The 21,782-nt window shown below is 37.1% G+C and overlaps 1 protein-coding gene across 1 annotated transcript; it reads right to left on the reverse strand.

The window, feature by feature from the left end:
• Positions 1–393: 393 nt before the first annotated feature.
• On the reverse strand, positions 394–18,848 carry LOC148867514 (kinesin-like protein KIN-13A). Its single transcript, XM_088979295.1, has 11 exons — positions 18,022–18,848; positions 11,598–11,780; positions 6,205–6,309; positions 5,930–6,007; positions 5,573–5,654; positions 3,815–3,977; positions 3,248–3,577; positions 2,315–2,533; positions 1,619–2,216; positions 1,402–1,467; positions 394–1,065 (listed from the first exon to the last, which is right to left on the reverse strand). The coding sequence occupies exons 1-11, from the start codon at positions 18,046–18,048 to the stop codon at positions 883–885; spliced, it is 2,034 nt and encodes a 677-aa protein (XP_088835421.1). The 5' UTR covers positions 18,049–18,848; the 3' UTR covers positions 394–882.
• Positions 18,849–21,782: the final 2,934 nt, after the last annotated feature.

The raw sequence follows: 21,782 nt of genomic DNA on the forward strand, positions 1-21,782 counted from the left end.
ATAATGGGTAATCTTCAAAGAATTTGCTTACCATGACCTAATATAGGGATGTAAGAATGCGAGGATTGTAGTTAATTACTCAGTTGTCCAACTTATCCTCACAAAATACCAAACAAAATGAACGGAGAAGAGCAATGCACGCATTTCTACTGGGTTGTTTTGGTAAAATGCTTGGCTTTAGAGGTATGGAAACTAGAAAGCCGGAGAAAGAAGATTTTCACAATGTTCCGAATTTTGGGAGGGTAATACCTGGTTGTATCATGTATGCATGATCTACAGTGATGTGTTCACCATCTAAAAATGAAAAATTTTTACTTTCGTTAGATACTTTGTTAACCAGGATCTAGATATAGAATTTTGTATAATTCCAGTAACAGATAGGAACTCGGTAAATTGCCTACAAATTCACTTTTTGTTTTGGTCTCTGCTCTGTTGAACTTGTATTCCAACAATAACAACCCAATTTTCCTTGGAGCCATCAAAATGTAATAACATACGAAACTCTCGACTAAAATGACATTTGTTTACACAACAATCTGCTTGGAAGACATTCCAAAACTCAACCATGGTTTCTCCAAGGGCAGAAAGCCAGATACTTGTTGCAAATTGATGAGCATCATGATGCTGAAGCCACATACAGTCCTAACACCTCCAGAATACAACCCCTTTGCTTAGAATGCAGAAATTCAGATTATATGACATCTCCCCCAGGAAGAAAAAAGTGGGGGAAGGGTAGCAATTGTAGATATGACGAAACCTTCTGACAACTGATAACAGTGGTATGGCAACAAGAGGTAACACAATGAAAAAGGGATTACAAGCACTGTTGAGATAAGACGACCAGCAAAGGAGGCCTTGGGTGGAGAACCTTACAGAACCGACTTAGCGGGGAACCTTCTTCCTACTCAGTATCTCTTGTTCTTTCAGGCGATGCTGGAACCTTGCTAAGCGAGCTTGAAGGCTAACCAGACCAGCTGCTTTGCGTGAAAGGACGAAACTCAACTGGGTAACATAGTTGTCAATGAGACTACCAGGTTGGTCCACTTCTGCCAACAGTCTCATCTCCTGAAATGCAGAAAAACCATAAAAGATCAACATTACATATAATATTTTTGAGAGAATATTATATATAATCCAACAAACAAATTTCAAATGAAAAACATTTTCATCATGGAAAAATGAAAAAAAAAAAGGGAAATGAGGCAAGACAAACACATGCTGCAAATTTATATAGAACTGAAACAACTTCTCGGACATGGAATTACAGACTGTATTCTGACAATAAGATGCAATTTGCTTGGAAGATGGCTATTTTATATGCAAGGGCTTATAGTTGAATTACTAATAATACTGAGTTGCAAGTTAAAAAGTTCTGGTCAATCACACAGAAAAAAGACTCACTTCTCGGACAATCTCCATTGTATCTTCAATTTCTTTTCTATGAGCTGCAATTAGAGCTTCTTCTTCCTGCAGCAGCAAACAGACAGTAAGTTCTTAATGTTTACGAGATGCTTCTGTATGGTGACTTGGTGAGCATGATGCAAACAGACAGTAAGTTCTTAATGTTTACAAGATGCTTCCACATGGTGAGTTGGTGAGCATGATGTAACTATCTTACCTCAAGTATTGCGTTGATGTCTCCATCATGACAAGGAGCTTCAGCTTCACACTGTTTTGCTGCAACATTGCTTCCAGTCGAATCATATGTATTCTGCTGCTTGTAGTTTGTTGACAAGTCGGATACAGTGCCATCTCTTTTAGGCCAGTTTCCTTGCTTCACTGACCTTTCTTCCTTGACAACTTTTCTACGAGGAGGAGACACCTTTTGCACTTTCTCCTCCTCGGGGGTATCATTTGTGTTCTGAGTAGAGTATGATTTATGACTGGTGCTACCACCAAATGTATTTCTCGTGTCAATCCTCTCCCTATCCAGAGAACCAGAAGTTACCCCAGTTTCCTCCCTGCCATTGAAATGAAAATTCGGTGGCATACTAGAGAGCTGCCTGTCAAAATCAGAAGTTGAATTGTAGGAGCTTTCCTTCTCCCCAACCCTTCTACCCATATCCACCACTTTCACTTCTTGGCTTTGGTCATAACCATCCTCTGGCTCAACAGACACTGGCAAAGATGGTGTTGATGAAGATTCCTTACTAGCAAGTAACGAACTTGGGACCTGATCCTTTTTAGCATTCCCACTCTTGGAGAGACTTTTGACCCTGTCCAATCAAAGTCATCTTTTATGAAGCAGTTGAAAAAAATAAAGAATCAAAACACATTGTTTGTAGAAGCACTGAAACATTTGGGCTAGTCATACCTGTCAGCATATCTCAAAGTATTCAGTGTGTGTTCACAGGACCCTGCATTTGGAGAAATGCAAGAAATCATCACAGTTCTTGAGTTGCCAACAAACGAATCACGGAGAACCTCCGTGAGCTTGCTTCCACGAAATGGGATATGAATCTGATCATTGTCAAGAGCACGAATACACTCCTTGAGGGCCAAAAGGCTCTTATTAATTTCTGCTCCCTCAATCCTGCAGTTATCCAAGTAAAAAGAAGACATCTGAAATCATAGCTTGGGACAAGTATAAATGATTGTAGGGAGGTCTAGAAATAAGGAATAGAAAAAGAGAAAAGAAAAGAAAAAAGCAGGGTGGTACATGCCCTGAAAAGACAGAGAAATCCCTTGGAGATCTTATACATAAAAAAAGCGGCTAGGATATAGGATGGTCTAGAAAGGATTAGACAAAGAAGGGTGGTACAAGTCCTCCAAGAAGAGGAGAATCCCTTGAACATCTCATAAATCAAAAAGCTGTAGGATGTCCACAACAATTGCTTTATTTGACAGAGCAACATGTTATATTTGTTTTGCTAAATTGAAAATGTATTCGACTGGATTAAAGTCCTTGCATGTTGGAATCAATCTACTTGCAAAACCACCTCCTGGATATGCATTAAATGGCATGCCATCTACAAAGTGTTCTTGTAGTCTAGCCAACAAGTACACAATGTGTTCAGTGAATATAGCAGGTAATGAACTAAAATGTAAATGTAGAATATCTGAAAAATAATCAGAAGACCAGTCCACAAACAAGTTGACAACCTCAGAACATAAATTCACAGATAAAACAGAAATGAAAATGGAAAAGAAGGAAGAAATATTCCATTTTACAGGAAACTCAACAAAGACAAGCTTATTTTCTTTTCTTTGGGGGGTGGGGGAGGGGGTAAAATAACCCAAGACATACCTTGTTTGTCGGTCATTATCAGTAGTGTCAGCACCACGTTCACTACCAGCAAGATCAATAAAAGAGATCTTCCCAATAACTTTTGCACCCTTGGATTCATTTCCATCATTGTGTCTTTTTGATTCTTTTATCTCACTATGCTTCTTAATAGCAAGTTGCAAAATAGCATGTGATCTTGAAGATTCTTCATTGGCACCAGTAGAGCCTGTACTTCGTGCTGCATTTCCCCTCTCAATATATTCTTTAACAATTTGTACATCCGAGACTTCAAACTCCTGCAGTCCAACAATACAGACTTGCTGTCGCCCATCTTCTCTCATGCAAAGTTTCCTGGTTAAATATTTAGAATATTTCAGATATTTGCTTACCAAGAAAAATTAAAGGACATTTTAGATTTTTGGGCATTATTCCACTTCCATGCACCTACCTCAACCACCCCAAGCATCAACACCCCCCCCCAAAAAAATGATAAAAGATCAAGACAAATAACTGCTCAAAAGAACTTTGTATCTGAACTCTCAACATAAAAAGGATGCACCAAAGCCAAAAGCAGAAAGGAAGACTGACCTTCTATCACTGAGCAGATCAAAGAGTTTCCCACCATAAATCTCAAAATAGCTAAGCCACAACTTAAATCTCTGATTACGGTAGGTTGGCTGATGCAACAGTCTGACGAGGTCTTCTGCTGCTCTTAGTGGTAGCGGTTGCATGGTGTATGTCTTGCCACTGCCTGAAAATTATGGTATATAGATATTTCAATTTTCATCATCACAATACATAGCAAAAGTTTCAGGAACACTGCTATGTTTACAATTCTTGTAGACATCTTTCTAAGGCAGGGTGAGAGTTTATAAAGAAATCTCAACAAACCAATGTACTAAGTGAGAGGGAATATGGTTTCTTTTTGAAAATTTGCATAATTTTAATTTTAGACAGCAGGGGTATTTTGGCCAATTTACAAACTTGTGGGATCCAGCCTAAGAGTTTGATTTGTCTGGTCATAGTTTGGTTGCGTTTAAAGTCACCAAGTCGTTGGTTAAGTAGTTTGTTATGATCCATTTGTCCCATGTTGGTGGCATGGGATGGCTAATGTGAAGTATCCCACATCGGTAGTATGGGATGCTGTTGTGGGGTATATATGTGTTTGGGTTCCCTCCCTCTAACGGCTAGCTTTAGGTGGTGACGTTGGTATTGCAGTGTTCAGCTGGGACTAGGTGCACTAGTGCAAAGCCAGCCTGCATGGACGCCGGGACTGCGGAGCATGGTGGAACGTTGCGATCCATTTGTCCCATGTTGGTAGTATGGGATGCTAATGTGAGGTATCCCACATAGGTAGTACGGGATGCTGTTGTTGGGTATTTATGTGCTTGGGTTCCCTCCCTCTAGCAGCTAGCTTTTAGGGGTGAGTTCTCCCAAGGCACATAACATAGTTTAGGAGTTATTGAGTCTTCTTAAGATAGTACAATTATGCAATCTCTTGTTTTTCTTTCTTGTACATACTCTAGCAAGAGGCTAGAAGAGTAGGCGCAGACTGAAAAGGAAATGGGTTGAAGTAGTAAGAAATGATTTAAGCAGTCATAATTTAACAATGGATATGGCAACAGAACAGAATGGGGAAACAAGATTCATGTAGCCGATCTTGTATAGTTGGGACAAGGCTTAGATGATAATGACTCTACGAAGAGGCTCAAATTGATGAAGGGAACCATGGCAATTCTAGCTGCAGTATCTTTAAAGTGGAAAGTTGGAAGAAATAACTACTTGGCTCTGGTATTGCTGAGTGAAGGTACAAGAATGTACAATTTTGGCAACACCAGAACCAAGTAGTGTTATTTCTACCAACTTTCCACTTTAAAGACACTGCAGCTGGAATGCCTAGCATGATGACAGTTGGTTCAGAATTTTCCAGAATTTAAAGTTGCAGGAGACAATTGATCCAATACAACATTGTTGATGAAATTGAGCTAAGGTGGCTAGGGTTGTGAAGGATACAAAATAGAACCAGTTGTTATTATTTTATTACTTGAAAAGAGCAGCATAAGAGGGAAAAACAGCTCTATCACCCTATTATTTTATTTATTTATTTTTTATAATGCTCTATCACCCTATTATTTTATTTATTTATTTGATAATGCTCTATCGCCATATCATTGCTCTTGCACAAAATGAAGTAAATTAGTTGTTTCTAGATAGCTAAATAATGAAGAAACAAAAAGTCTGCCAATCATGAATGCAACAGGTCACTGACCCTTCATATTATTCACTCAAGCCAGGCACCACTCCAGAGTGCAATATGAGAAAGGAAACATCCAGATCTCTACGCACCTGTCTGACCATATGCAAAGCATGTAGCTTTTGTTCGTTGAAAAATAGTAGGAATAATGGGCTCTACTGTTACACGATATACCTGTTCAAACAAGCAGGTTAGAAGCAATAAAAAAAATGTACTAAACTAAATGAGCAGGTTAAAGGCAATTAAATGAGAAAATCAGAGGCAATCAAACCTATGATTCAAAATGGTTAGTTTTATCAGTTACCAAAAATGAAACTAAAATAGGATGGTGTAGATAAACAGTCCCAAGCAAGATAAAATGAAAAATCAAACCAATAAGATGTGACATTACTCACATGAAAAAGGGTAGCATGGGAACTTAGAATCTCTGACAACATTACTATTATTACCTCATCATTGGTGACATGCTCATCTAGAACAGCATCGAAACAAAATTCATGCTTCTCCACATATGCAGTCAAGTCTACCTGGTGTCAAGAATTAACTTAGCTTTTTTTAAACAAAAAGAGTAACTAATTTGTATTAGAAAAAAGAAAAGGTGAACAAGAGTTGAATTTAGTTAGTTCAACATCAAATTAACATGAACCACACATCTTATTATGCATTAACCATACAGGTTTGACTGTTCATGTAATGTGTTCCACGATAGCAGAAAAACACTAACCTTTAACTTGGGCTCATGAACAGTCAAGTATGCATTGTCATTTACTGTTACAATATCATCCTCCTTCCGAAACAATTCCTTCTTGTTTAGAGGTCTTTTGCGCACCTAAAAAGAATATTAGAGTACCAAATATTAGAATATCTCAAATTACATATATATGTTAAAAGTAAAATTTCATATTATTTGATTTTAATCATATGAACAGTACAATCTTTCTTTATCAGTAACCAATGAAGCAATGTTATTAATTTGTAAGAAATAAGAATCAAGAAATACAGAAGACAACTAAGCTGAGATTAGCCAGCTGCCCCAATCAAATATCATGCCCTATCTTTAGTATATAGGCCTCGTTCGCGTCTCGATAAGTCATTTACCTGGGTAAATGCATTTGTCCAGACAGCTGCCCCAATCAAACATCATGCCCCATGTAAAGTTGTACAATGACTGTGGACAATTTTGTCCCATCACGTATTAGCAATTTTTAGTGCAGATGGGTAAGTGATTTATCCAAGTCTTAGGGGGGTATTACTTTCCCAGGTAAATGAGCCACTTGGGAATCATTCTTTTCCATGGGACCCACTGATACTAAAATACGGACAGATTTATTTCTTTTCCATAGGACCCACCAACTTACCTGCCCCCACTTCCTGGAAAATGAACGAGGCCATAATGCCAATACTTGTCTTGGCTTAACGTCCAGACCACCATTCAAAAATCTAATCTATTTACCTTCCTCCCTCTGCATTCTACACTTCTACTTGTCTCTCTTCTCACGCACATGCCACTCAACTAGTTGCTATAAACCTAAACTCCAGGGCAGGTCTCCCATACAATTATTCCTCTTTAACTCCTCTAGCAAGAGAATCTATCAAGGAGTTAGCATACCTACATATCCATTTAAATAAGACGTTCATGGTAGACAGAGAATGGCCTCAACTCCCTAATAACATGAAGACAGATCCAAGATTCAGGGTCTTCTTTAATTGATCCAACTATAACTTGAATTAATGGAATAATAAACCAAGATATGAAAAATAAAATCCAGAAGCCATTATCGCAAGGCCTAAGCATGGTCGGCATTTACATTCATGCATCCACGTATACAGAAGTTCAAGAATATCATTTGTCTCCTCTCTTTTTCCTTTCCCCATTTTCTGATTCATAAGAATTAATTCATTTGACAAGGATAAGCCAACAAAGGAGAATAAAAACCTGCCTTAAAAAGTTAGAAAAGAGATGGGGACAGGGTGTTTTAGAGGCAAAAATGAAGGATTAAGGGTCAACAAAACAATCCAAATTTGTTTTACTCCTTTACTATGATACCTATACATGCTTAGCATACCAGTATCGTATTTGATACTTATGAGATATGATACCAGATATTGATTAAATGCTTCTAGGTGTGGTCTATTGCATTACCACTTTTACAATATGTAAATTGTAAAGTGGCATGTTTCAACAATTATGCTATAAAAATATCTGCACATGTTAGAAATTAACATTTAGTTTTTAAAAACTATATCTTTTTTTGAAAGCCCTTTTAAAAACTAGATCTAAACGCATGATATAAGAATATTACATGGGACACCTGTATCCATATCCATTTCTGTGTCTCTATCCATATCTGGCCATCATAACTCTTTCATACTTATGCTCACCCTCTAAACTTAAGGGCCTTTTTTTAACAGCTGAGGCAGCTGAACTGAATGACTTATTGCTTTGTCCTGTAGTGAATAATTAAGGAGATTGTCAGCTCTTTAATTGCTGAAACTGAAGATCGATTGATTAATATACTCTTAAATGTTCTATTATTTAAAATAATTACCAAAAATCTACTATTTAATTATTTTTGTTGTTTATTCTATTATTTAATTTGTCCACTAAAAGGCTAGGCAATAAGTCATTCATTCAGCCACCTCAGCCATAATCACGTGGTGACTTTCTTTTGATGGAAGCTTTCTCAGTAACTCAGGTCAATCAGGAATAGAGAGTATTGTTAGGAGACATGATGGTAATACTTCGGTCTGTATTCAGGCCCAACTACAGTTGGTACCTCATTGAGGCTGAACTATTGGCAGTTTCTCATGGGCTAAACCAGTGTATAGAATTGATTGGAATTGGGTTGTTGTTGGAAGAAACTGTCAACATCAAATAGTAATTTGGTAGTAGGCTAGTTGAAACAAAAGGTTGAGAGAAATTAGTTTCTAAGATCTCTAATTAGAGAGGCACTGTCAAACTAGGTTAGTAGGTTTATCCCCCAATCTGACTGTTTGCTGAGCTGGATTCCCAGGTCTGCTAACAGCGTAACAGATAATATAGCAAGGACAGGAGTCCATAAGAGTGAAGTAGGATGGGGAATGCCACAGTGAGGTGAAAACTTACAACCGTTTTACAAATTTTATCATGTGGACATTCCGGCACTGTCAGTCGATGGCTGTTCCATATTTACTATTCTACTTCTCCAAGACGATTGGAGAATTGTGTTTCTTTTTATCAACTTCTATTGGAGAATGATGGGAGAATGGCATGCCCAATTGTATTTATGGACTTCTACCATGTCTGTGATAGCCCAACCAGTTGCATTTCTTATATACTTTTTATGACTTTGGAAGCTTCAGAAATTTTTGAAAATGTCAAAACTACCCTTCAAAAGGAGACATTGTTCATTCTCTTCTACCTTGGGACCAAACCAGTTGAGGTGTTTGAGATCTTGGACTAATGAAGACACCATTCACTGTTTTCCACCTTTAGATGGTAGGCCCACCCCTAACCAAAACGGGGAGGGAGGGGGAAACGGCAACGCCCCAAGGAAATATGAAATACCTCACCGGCTCACTCTCCGATCTCCCTTAACCCCCCCAAAAAAAGAGTATAAGTAATAATGGAAGAACTTACCACAACGCCTTCTTCCATGTGATTGGCCATCATCCATGAGATCAGAGATTATTGCTAGGACTGTGGCCATTGTAACCCCAGAACCCAAAAATTGTTGAAAGGGCCTCATAACACACTAATAAGGCAAAAACTAGCACTAACACGGCAATTCACCAAACACCAGATGGCACTGGCAGTAGTTTTTCTGGTCTTTTCTTTTCCCATCTTTTCTTCTAGGTTTGGGTTTTAGAATTATGAGGTCCCATATCACGCGATGACACAATACAAGAACTAAAGGAAAACAGGCAGATCAATTCAAAATTTTCGAGATTAAAATTTCCGTGATACCCATAAATTCTTAAAGCTAGCCCCATCAACTTCATGTATAGAAATTTAAAATTTCCTGACGTACTATTATATATCTGAGCACGAAGGATGTCAAGCAGAATTCATTATCAGTTCAGTTGTATAAATCCATAAAAAAAAAAAATGTAATAGCGAATTGCCAAACCAACAGAAAAGTAGTGAAATTCATAGCATAGTGGCAAATGGCAAGGCAATTTTTGGGTTCTAGGGTTATAGTGCCCATAGTTGCAGTTTCGGGAGAGGACCTCATAACTACTAGCTGTATCTTGTTTTTTCACTTACGGTAAATCAGAATCCATCGTTTTTTCATGTGATCGGAACTGGTTTCGGTAGAGGGCCTCATAACCACTAGTTGTGCCTTCTTCCATATAATCAGAGATTATTGCCGGGAAACTAGAGGACCTGCGTGGTGAGATGAATCAAGAGTCAATCTTGGAGGTGGTTCCTGGTTAGAGATCGGATACCAATCATAAGAAAATTAGATGATAATGTGAAGGGCATTTTTGTCCTTTTATATGATACTTAATGTCCGTTAACGGTTTTGGACCAACTTGACACTTTTTGAAAATTTGGGTACTGCAGTGACACGTTTGAAAGTTCAGGTACTAACTTGGCACTACCCCCAAAGTTCAGGGTACTAAAGTGGAATTTTCCCTTTTATTTATTACAAATTTCATTTTGTAACTTGTCTCCATATTTTTGTGTTAATTCAGTACATGAAATTTGTGTCAACACCAATCCCTCAAGTTCTTCGGACCTTGCAAGCATGTGATAGACTAGGTTTTCCAAGTCTCTTTTTCCAGCTGAACACAAGAAATTTTCTTAAAATAACTGCCCTTATCTTTTTTCTTTTTTTTTTCGATCAATAACTCATAAGAAGAATTTATTAAATTTAAAAGAAAGCAGCGAAGCAAGACATTGTGGAAAATACAACACACACTTGGTGTCTAGACCCCCAAAACATTTTACAAATGAGCCCAAAACATACTCTGTCTCTGAACCCCTTGCTTAGCTAGACCATCTGCCAGGCTTTTGGCAGATCTTCTAACCCCATTAACCTGAATAGACATGCCCCAAGAGTGCCATTTGAAACGCCTAAGGACATTCCTTAGATTCCAAGATACTCCTCCCTTCTTTAGCCATTCAACAATACCTTCCCTTATCTTATTCAGAGCAAGTGGGCATCGGTTTCTCAAGACTCTAAAGAAGCAGTTTTCATCCCTAAACTAGTAATCCAGATTGTTTGTAAAGTTTGGATTCTAAGGTCGCAAACTTGAATTGTTGAGATACTGACCATTCTGTGAAAACCCACTGCCTGATATCCCAGGATTGGGATCATCTTATAGAATAAGGCTGGATTGTAGAACTGATTAGAAGAACTGCATAAAGAATATGAACCAAAAACCTAAAACTTTTGCTAGAATCAAACTGTAGGGAAAATCTGGATGCAATGCCAATTCAAACCCCAAGGGTAACTGATTTTAGGCTCTCTTCCTCCCCCATTCACTCCTTTGTAGCTTGAAAGAAGAGTTATAGAATCCAACTCAAGAAATGAGCATTGGACAACTTCTTTTCTGACATCATGAATAAGGTTGGACTCTGTAGAAGGAAGAATGATCAAGAATAATAAGAAATAGGAAGAAAAGGAGAGGGGAAGAAGGGATTATTTGTGGTACCTTCACTGCCTTGTCATATTGCGCAACACACATACATATTTGCAGATATGTAGGTTTCTTAGTAAAAGATTATAACCAAATTTAACTTTGCTTGGGAGCACAATGTATCTAAGCATATCCTAATTACAAATCTTCTGTTGTTGGAACCCCCATGATTTACAACACATTTCGCAATTCAACAAGGGCTCTGATTCAAATTTGACTACAGAATCCTTTTATGGAAAAATGAAAAATCTACTAATTATCATTTGAATCATGCAATTTATTGATTGACTGGCACCCAATACCATAAGAAATATTATTAAATCTTTGAAAAAGTAAACAGTTATCAATAGAATTGACTAGTTACAGGTACTGAAAACTAACTGTGTTCCAAGATAGATTAACTAACTCTAAGAAACAGAGGTTACCAAAAAAGAAACTATAAGAAACAGAAATCTCTCAAAGTAAACATTACCAATAAAAGAACTAACTTACCACTACTTTAATCTTAGCTAAGCTGCTCTCTTTTGTGCTAGTCTCTTTTTCAGTAGTTGACAATCTTGTTGAGGTCTCTGTTTGGCTTCTTGATCGCTTGGTAGTAATTCCATCAAAGTCATCAAACCCCCTTGTAAAAGATGGCATGAAAGGTGATGGCTCAAAGGGTTCTGACATAACATGCTGCCAACAGGAATACATAAAATTATCAACAAAGAAAGAACTGAAAGGATAAAAAACACATTTACACTCAGAAATTATATACCATTTTACCAACAGGAGATGGCAATTCACATGTATTTGATAAAAAAGCTTTACTGAATCATACTAAAATTTATTAGGGCAAATTACTTAAACTACCCCTAAGGTTTAGGAAATTTCTTAAAAAGCTTTACCGACAATTGACAGATGGATTAAAAAGACTATTTTGCCCATCATTCTTCTTTATATTTTCTAGAATAGGAAGCAGATTATTTGAGGAATTTCTCCCTGTAAGCCATTTCCCAAAAACATCCCTGCAATAAGAGCTTGAGATTTCAAATTCAGTTCCAACAGAAAATGTAGACACAGATTAACTTGTTAGGTCAATGTTAGACTCACAGCTCAAGCAAGAAATCTGCAATTACTTAGATCGTTAGGGATTTCCCCAGCAAGGCGAAGGTTGTGCAGACCGAGAACTTGAAGCTGATCAATGCGCCCAAGCTCTGGCGAGATGCTTCCGTCAATGGCATTATTACCCAACATTTTTTTTTTGGGTAAAGAAGAGAAGATTGTATTACGAATGATCCTCAAGGAGGATGATGAAACTCAAAGGGTACATCAGACTCCGATGCACTTAAAATCCATGAAGCCCAGTTACAGAAAAAGTAGAATGAGTTCTGCAAGGCTTTCTTTGCAACAATATCTGCTATCCTGTTTTCCAGCCTAGTAATATGAGTGATGCACACATCAAGTCTGGGTTCTTGATCAAGAAGCTTACAGATATCTTCAATAATGACTCTATTAGCCGATGCCACATTCTGATTCCAATTGTTGATCTGCTGAACAACCCCCGCAGCATCAGACTCCACCACAACACTAATAACACCCCAATGTTTAGCCTCAATAATTCCAAGCCTCATAGCTCTGCTCTCTACATCTTCAACTGAAAGACAACTTGTCTTCTGCCCCACCACTTTTAAGAGGGAACCGTTCGCATCTCTGATTACTACCCCAAAGTCTGCACTGCTTGAAGAAGAAACAGAGGAAGCATTCACAATTAATTTTAATACTGCCATGATGAGGTGTCCAGGTACTAAGTGTTTGCCTTGGCTCTGTTGGAGGAAAAGAATGATTAGTTTTTAGCTCTTGGGTTTCTCTCCATAATGCAATGCTCCTTGAAAGAACGTGTCCAGGCTCCTGAGACACATTGTTAAAAAGCAATTCCTTACGGGCCAGCCAGAGTTGCCAGCAGATCGCTGCTTTGAGAGCATTGTGTTTTCTACTAGCTTCCTGATTTTCAAGGACCTCTTCAAACCAACTTTTAATCCAATCAGAAATAGAAACAAGATTCAAAAGGTCTGTTCAGATACCCAGAGGGCTCGCAAACCAAACTGCCCGAGCTAGGTGACAATGTAATAAAACATGTGGTATAGATTCAGAGGGATATTAACATCTATGGCATGCTGGGTCTATAGCAATACCTCTCTTCAACAAATTTTCATTAACTGCGATACCATTGGCATTATTACCCAACCTGAGAACAGAAAACCTCTTTAAGTCTGCAATTTCCACTGGGAGACTCCCGCTCAACATGTTAGACACTAGATCCAAAACCCTTAAGCTTCTGCAGTTGGCAATGCTAGTAGGTATCTGCCCACTTAACTCGTTTTTTGAAATGTCAAAAACTACCAGTCGATCACTACAGGTTTTGATCTCTGGGATCCTGCCCCGAAATCGGTTAAATGATACACTGAAAAATTGATGTTTTTCAATCCGAGGACATCAAAAGGGATTATTTCTCTCTCCCTGCCTCTGTTCTCCCCTGTTCCACTGCCCACCAGTGACAATTGCTCCTGAGTCGCGAGGAGGGTTCGACCGTTTTTCACATATTTGTCTACAATCCGATCAAGTAACAGGAAACAAAAGCAAAAGCAAAACTGAAATTCATCAAAGAAAAACCAATAAGCCCATCTGGAATAAGATGTAAAACTTGAGAGTTTAAGGATTAAAAAACTTGAGTGTTTTTTAAGCACATCTGAAATTCATCAAAGAGAAACCCACTGCTCTAATCCAATAAACCCATCTGAAATTAATCAAAGAAAAGCTGAAATCAAGAGAAACCCACAGCTCTAATCCAATAATCCCATCTGAAATTCATCAAAGAGAAGCCCATCTGAAATTAATCAAAGAAAAGCTGAAATCAAGAGAAACCCACCGCTCTAATCCAATAATCCCATCTGAAATTCATCAAAGAGAAGCCCACCTCTCCCTCCCCCCCCCCTCTCTCTCTCCCTCTCCTCATAGCACGGCAGTCCAACCCAATTTCATAACAACATTAGGAATCAATCCAGTTTGACGGAGGTGGACTCAACGTCTCAAGTATCAACCCCTGTTTCCTATTTATCACAAACCTAATGGAACTCTACAAAAGCCGGTAAGGAGTTCCCCTGTTTACTCAAATATCTTCCTCAGGCGGATTCAATGTCTCAAGCCCCAACCCATTTTGAAATCTCTTCCTCAGGCAAACTCAAAGTCTCAAGTCTCAACCTTTGTTTGTTTATCACAAACATAATAGAAATATACAAAAGCTATTTTCTAGAATCTCTTCCTCCGAGTTTGGTTGCTGAGAAGCGTCCAAGATCTCCATTTTTCAAGGACAATCATAGGAATGGGAGATGGTTTTCGCCCTCAATCTCCTAGATGTCGCCCTTGTTCTCTCTCTGCAGCTGGAGTTGGCTCTCGAGCCCAGAGAGAAAGAGACTCCTATCTCAAAATGATATTCATCATGGTCCACGGACCTGTAACGGTTACTGCTGCAACTTCCAACTAACAGTACGACGGAATAATGTTTCTTTAGGGACTCGTGTGGATTTTTGTGATTGTCCTCTACTGGCAACCGTTGGAACAGAAGAAGATGAAGAAGTAAAAGAAAAGTTTATGCTCTCTCTTTTCTTCTATTTTGCTCTGTTCATATACAAAGACTTGCAAGGAAGGAAACAGTTAAACTAGGTCCCAAGGCTCTCAGAACTTCGCAAATCATCAAAGGCAGATGAACCCATCTCTGATTCCTGTGTTGCAGGCAACTTGATGCGATTGTGGATGAATCCCGTCTCTGATTCCTGTGTTGCTACTGAGATCCAATGAACGAATTACTACCAAGATCCAGAAGCTCCAAGCTTTGGCAAGATAGAATCTGCTCGGGAACGTTCCCCAGGAGAAAATTGCTTCTTACAGACACATAGGCTATTCTTGAGGGGTACAAATTTGTGTGGGAAAACTTCCGCTAAGATTGTTGAAAGAAAAAATCAAAACCCTCGATATTCAAACAGTTGCAGAAGGATTGGAGGTGGATGTGATGGGGAAAACAGTTGCAAAAGTGGTGGATCTAAGTATCTCTCAGATCTGGGTTCCTCACAGATCTGAGATGAGTTGTAGAAGGGAAAGAAGGAAAGAGAGAGAGAGGCTGGAGGTGGAGGGATCCGCTGCCGCAACAAGTTGCAGAGGTGGTGATGAAACAGGGGAGAGAACGAAGGGAAGAAGGGGAGAGAGAGAGAGAGAGAGAGAAGGGTAAATTTGGGCTTTAAAAAAATTATACGTCACATGGTGTCACGTGTGTATGGAATTTGACAGAATATTAACGGATGATAATGGTAAGGATAGAGCTAGTCAATTGTCAGAAACAGTAGGAGTACTTAAAGATAATACTGAAACAGTAAGGGTGTAGTTAGTCAATTACCTAAACCTTAGGGGTAGTTTAAGAAATTTGCCCAATTTATTATATATGTCCAGAAAGATTGTAATACAAAATGCATTTACTATAAATATCATACATAAACATAAAGTGAACATTCAAGAAGAATAAAAGCACATAATTCATAGTACTATCCTTTTTTATGGATTTACTGGCCTCAACAATCTGTAGTTCCTGTATGAATGCATTCATCCTTTTGAAAGAAACCTTGGGAAGGTTACGATAACATGATGTGATTGATATTAAACAAAAGCCTGCAGCACTTCATTCTGACATTTTCCCACCCCTATCCATTATCTACTCTCACAACCAATCCAATACCTTCCCTGCCACTTTTGGTACCACCAGAAATAATTCATTGTGCAGTGAAAACATGAAAATTGTTCTGTAGTGCAACCACTAAATTTATCCAATTCATTGTAAATACAATGGCATCCGTTTTTCATCAGTAAGAAAATCTTCATATAAAGTGATCATTTTTCATATAAGTAATCCTATAAAGGAAAACGGGGAGCCTAAAATAATATAGAACAAACATATAGACAGAGTTGCAACTTAATAAAAGGTCATGTAGAAAAGTTACCAAATATTGTAACCCTGCAAAATTTTTGTATATCACTTTTTGCTGATTGGAAAAGCCAGATAAGTAGATGCTAATTTGACCCTTAGTAACAAGAAACTTCATACATGGGCATGTTTCACGTTTAAATCACCAGTCCTACCCCTTAGAGAAAGGGAACAATAATTGAACAACACTTTTGAAGAAATAAAAAACACAATTCTAAATATTTCAAATTGTATGGCTTCAAAAGTCTAAATGTTTTTGTTAACATGCATCTAATTAAAAGGGCATATTAAAAAGATATGAAAACATAGACACTCTAGTGAGCCTGAGTCAAAGGTGTGACATCCACTGTGCCACCTTTTCCTTTCATTGAACCTTATTCTCCGTCAAACTATTATTATATACAGCATTCCACCTCACCTCCCTCTATTTGCAGTGTCACTCTTGATACAAATGTGAAAAATAATCTAAGTAACATTTTTTTTTATAAATATGTAAGTAGATACATATCTATACAAGCCCAAGACACTCCAGCTATTAGGAGCTTAATTTGGCACCACTATAATTCCATTCCTACATGCACTCCAGTTCCTGCTCCACACACGGTAACTTTTTTGGGGACAGAATACTTGCTACCATTTTCCATTAGGGTTACATATAATTGGAAACAATATTTTCACATGCAAGAAAATTGGTAGGGAAAACAATAGCCTATAAAACAACCAACTATTAGAATTTCTAATATTTGATTGCAATCCTGAAACTAACTTGGAAAATAAGGTAAGAGGCTAGAACCCCAAGTTTTACACTTCCATGGAGAGAGAATTCTATGAAATTAAATTTCTAATGCTTTGGAGAGAGAGAAATGCAGTATGCAGTAAGACTCTAAGAGGTTACCGCAATCTTATTCAAGAGTCCAAATAGAATGACTTCTAAAATGGACACAAGTCATTTTGTACAATTTGTACTCTCAAGTCGGGATGAAGTTTTGCTTTCTTCCATGTTTATCATCTTCCTCATGTATTTTCTTTATTTATTTTAATGAAAATTTTCTTTTACTATAAAAAAAAAGTTTTGCTTCCTCCCATATTTTATCACCCTCCTCATGATTCTCTTTTTTTTATTTTAATGAAAACTGTCTTTTACTATAAAAAAGTTTTGCTTCCTCCCATGTTTTACAAGAAACAAATTAATCCTTTCCCAAAGTAGCCATCCTTGACAATATTTTACATCCAACCAAAGACAGCCTAGGTCAGAAATATTTTGCACCTTAGTGCTAAAATATGTTACCCAGATAGGAAAAGACATGGCTGGACCAAGTGCCAGATGTGACATTTAAACTAAAAATTGAAGTACCAAAGTATCTGGGTGTCAAAACTGCTAAAGCCCTATTAAAAGGAGCAAGGATTAGCTGAACGCATTGGCTGTTCAGTGGGCTGTGGAACCAATGATAATGTTCCATTCCAGTAATAAAATAACTGCACCTTTCACAATGGGGCCCATGAATTTATTACTGGCATGGAACATTATTCATAAAAAAAATGTTATTCTCATGCCAGGTTATCAACACATTTTGCAGAAAAAGAAATGGCCCACAATTTCTCTAACCACAGGATGTTAGAAATCAAACAGATGGTGATTCTGGCAAACACATTAAACGCTCTCATGAATGAGACATGCATGTGAATCTTTTAATACAATTCTTTCAAAATCATGAATATAAAAAAATAAGATGATCACATCAATTATTGTCTTTGCAAAAATATTTAGATGTATTAATCACGTCTTACAATTTAATTGATAGAGATAAATAACTATAGTTTTCCGGTGCAGAAGAAAAACAGGAAAGCCGGATAAGAAAGCATGCCTTCATAGGGAAAAATATGTCAAATCATAGAGCACTATACCTCAGAAAGAAGCTCAGTATCATCCATAGCATGAAGATCCAAAAGCCCAGCACCAAATTCTCCTCTAAGTTCAGGGGAATAAAAACCGTCAGTTGCAGATCCTGAACTTTGAGCAGGTGGTGTGTATGGTTCAGAACCAGACTCCCCATTAAAGTTGAGATTCCTCAATAATTTAAAAAGTTTTTGCTTTTCTTCAGCAGATTGTGCTCCATAACCCTTTCAACAACATCAAAACATTAAACCCGTCATCATCACACAGACCAAAACCTCATAGGAATGCATATAACCAGGAAACAAATTCAAATATATAATCAGTGTAATCATATATTTAACAATCACGCTCACTGCACTAAACTCAAACCTTAGGATCGCATCTTCATTCAAAAATAAAAATAAAAAATAAAATTATACACTAGTTATGAGACGATTACGATAATGAACCACTTAAAATAACAGTAGAATGAAAATAAAGTTCTGAACTTCCTGTTTCAATCGAATATCGGCAATCTATCATTAAGATGGTTAGAAATGTAAAATCCAGTTCCAATCACAACTGGTTCTGGATATAAAACTAAAACAGACAAGAAAAGATGGGTACCATTGTTGTAAGTAAATATGTAAATGTTTATTCGAGACAGATCGCAGTGGGGAATTGTTCTTCCAAATGCCTGAAATTGTAAATTAGATCAAGGAAAATGAAGAGAAAAGAAAACCCCAACTTCTACAGCAAAAAGCGAGGGCTCCCAACCCCTCTCTCTCTCTCCTGCAATTTCTTGCAATGATGGCAAAGCCTGCACGCGGCAGTAGGCCTTCATATAATATACGATGTTTTAATGAAGAAGACAAGTATATATAACATATATTAGTAAGATGGGCTTGAGCATTTTTCATTAAATACTCTAAAGTCTAAACGGCTAATTTCATTAATTGAAAGACTAATATAACCCCATATTTTTTGCAAATTTACTGCAATCTTTCCTCTTTATTTCAATTTTTCAAGTGAAATCGTAAATTGTTATCGTGAAATAAAAAAGAAATGTTAGGTTCAGACAAATTTTCGTATTTCCATAAATACCCTTATTCCTTATCCATTGAGAGTGGAGACCCACTCTAGTACTGTCTACAGTAGGGTTTATGTCGGATTGGTGGTAGGGCTGTTCATAAGAATGTACAACCCGATCAAACCGATTAATCAGGACTGACCCAACTTAAGTTAGTCGGGTTTTCATCAATACTGGTCGGTTTTGGGTTGTACAAATTCATAAATCGATGGTTTGAGTCGGTTTTGATTTTTTGTGTGAAAACCGAAACTGACCCGAACTGAATCGACTTAGTTTCTACTTAACTATTTAAATATATATTTTGATTTTAAATTAAATCGACCTAATCTATTTAAATATATATTTTTATTTTACTTTAAATATATTTTATATTTAAAACTGTTAAATAAAGATATTTTAGTTTTACATAAAAATTGAAATATGTGACAACCCAAACTTGCACCACACAGGCACATGGGCCATGGGAGGCATGGATGAACTTAGAGCCCAAACCGACTAGGTAGGTTTTGCTTAACACTGGGCTGGTTTCGATTTCCATCTCAGGTAATCCGACCAAGTCGAATCGGTTGGAAAAACCTCAATAAACCGACCCAACCCGACCTGTGAACAGTCCTAATTGTTGGTCCGTCATTTTGTCATTTTACAAGAGACCCGTGATTGCCACGACGATAACTCTAGCATTCATGAACGAAATCGGACTATGGGGTGTTGATTGTATGGTCTAAATCCCAAAACCGAACCAAAACAAGCCGAAATTGTGGTTTGGTTTGGCGTGCACCCAAAAAATGGTTTTCTTTGGTTTTATATTTTGCTAAAATGTAATTAATGATTTTAGTTTGGCCTATTGGAGTTTATTAACCGAATCAAATCATAAATCATTAATTGAAATATATATATATATATATATATATAACAGAATTATATAAATACACAAGTTGCGTTTGTTTGTGGTGTAAATACGGGATCGGTGTTATATTACACTTCGGTCCGGTTTTATAGCCATTTGGATGAAGTGTAAATAACCACTGAAAATAGATGTAAAACTCCATGTAGATCGAGTTTTACATTGATAATTGAGGGGAACTTACCTCTGATAAAACGATGTAAAACTTTACATCGATAAATCATTGATTCTCATTTACACTTTCTAAAAACCAATCGGTACAAAATTCCATGGTGTAAAAGTGTGTTTATACCGCTTTTTAACAAAGTCATAAGTCTTAATTTTTATGAATACTATTTGGGCTTTTTAATTGGATTGAGCCTAATAGAATCAATAATGGTCCAAAGTCTCCTAACTATGTTAGAAACTGCACCAAACCGTTTTGGTCCGAAACTGTTTTGATTTGGTTTTTATGTCAAAAATAATTTGGTTTAGTTTGAGATCTTTTCCAAAACTGCACCAAATCGAACTGTGAACACTCCTAACTCAGACTCGAAGGAGTAGGACAATACGATGCATGTTTTGCATTTTGCACAATGCGAAAGTGAACTAATAAAAAACATGTGAATTAATGTGATTTGTTGAGATTTGGATTTAATGTGGAACCAATATAAGTGAATTCACCATTGTTGAAGGACAAACTCTAAAAAATAAATATATGGACAAGTACAAATAGAATTTTAAGTTTTAAAAATATGTGGAATTAAAAGTTTCAATTTTAATTCAAACTTATTTATATATTTTATGTTAGAATTCAATTTTTAAACTTTTCAATCTTTTATAAAAAGGGTTAGACTATAATGACAGAAATACATGATATTGGAAAAGCTTATAACTAATCAACCGGTATCATAATAGCAACTAATCAAGTGGAATTTCATTAAATTCGGGGAGGGGGTTGATATCATATCTTTCTGGTATCATAGATCTTCCCTTTTATAAAAATGTGATACTACACATCTTTATAAAAGTTTCAACCCCTATCAAATGATATCTGATACTACACATCTCATACATGACATGTCTCATTTTTATGGTGGGTGGATCGTAGTTTGATGGTGATATGTGCAGTGTTAGGTTATGTTGGTAAGGGGTTGGAATGTATTTTATTGGCAGGAGATCCTAATTTTCTGAGTTTGGCTTCCTTCAGGGCAACACCCATTTGAGTTGCCTTTATAACCTTGCATTGGGAATATCTCTACATCCATATGTTTTATTTCATGGGGAGATATTCTCTCAAGGTTCAAAGTATCGATACGTATCGACCGATACATACTATACTAGTAGCTTCCCAATATGCCCCTATAAGTGATGTATCGGGGTTCTGATTGGTTCAGGGGGTGGAGGAGCCTTAAACCGATCCCCCTGAACCGATTTTGAAAAAAAAAAAAAAAGAGATGACAGCACTATCGATATCGCTCGATACATATACCCCTATCGACGTATCAAGCATATCGATATTTTGAACCTTTGATATTTCCAATGCAAGGGTGCAAGAGGCTGTTGGGATGGTATGAGCATGGGCTTGCCCTTATGGAAGTCGATCTCCAATTTTCTAAAGAGTTTCATTTTCTTAAATTTAAATAAAAAAGTAATTTATGCATTTTTTGAAAATTGAAAAAACCGACAAATCAGGATAATTAATTAAAAAAAAAATGTCGGTACACTTCAATCAATTCCTGGTAAATTTCTTTTCGGTAATGTGGTAATTCAATCACGTTTATTCCTTGTCATCTACAACTGTTAACGTAAATGGG

This window comes from Nelumbo lutea, chromosome 3 (genome assembly GCF_056320005.1).
Source record: "Nelumbo lutea isolate HS-2025 chromosome 3, American lotus-T2T, whole genome shotgun sequence".
NCBI classification, from domain to species: domain Eukaryota; kingdom Viridiplantae; phylum Streptophyta; class Magnoliopsida; order Proteales; family Nelumbonaceae; genus Nelumbo; species Nelumbo lutea.

Excerpts from the sequence above, each read along its gene's own strand:
- LOC148867514 (XM_088979295.1), bottom strand. The coding sequence starts at position 18,048 with ATGGATGATACTGAGCTTCTTTCTGAG. Across the intron at positions 5,655-5,929 it reads AGCATGTCACCAATGATGAG|GTATATCGTGTAACAGTAGA; the intron begins GTAATAATAGTA and ends TTGTTTGAACAG. Across the intron at positions 1,066-1,401 it reads CAATGGAGATTGTCCGAGAA|GAGATGAGACTGTTGGCAGA; the intron begins GTGAGTCTTTTT and ends TCTGCATTTCAG.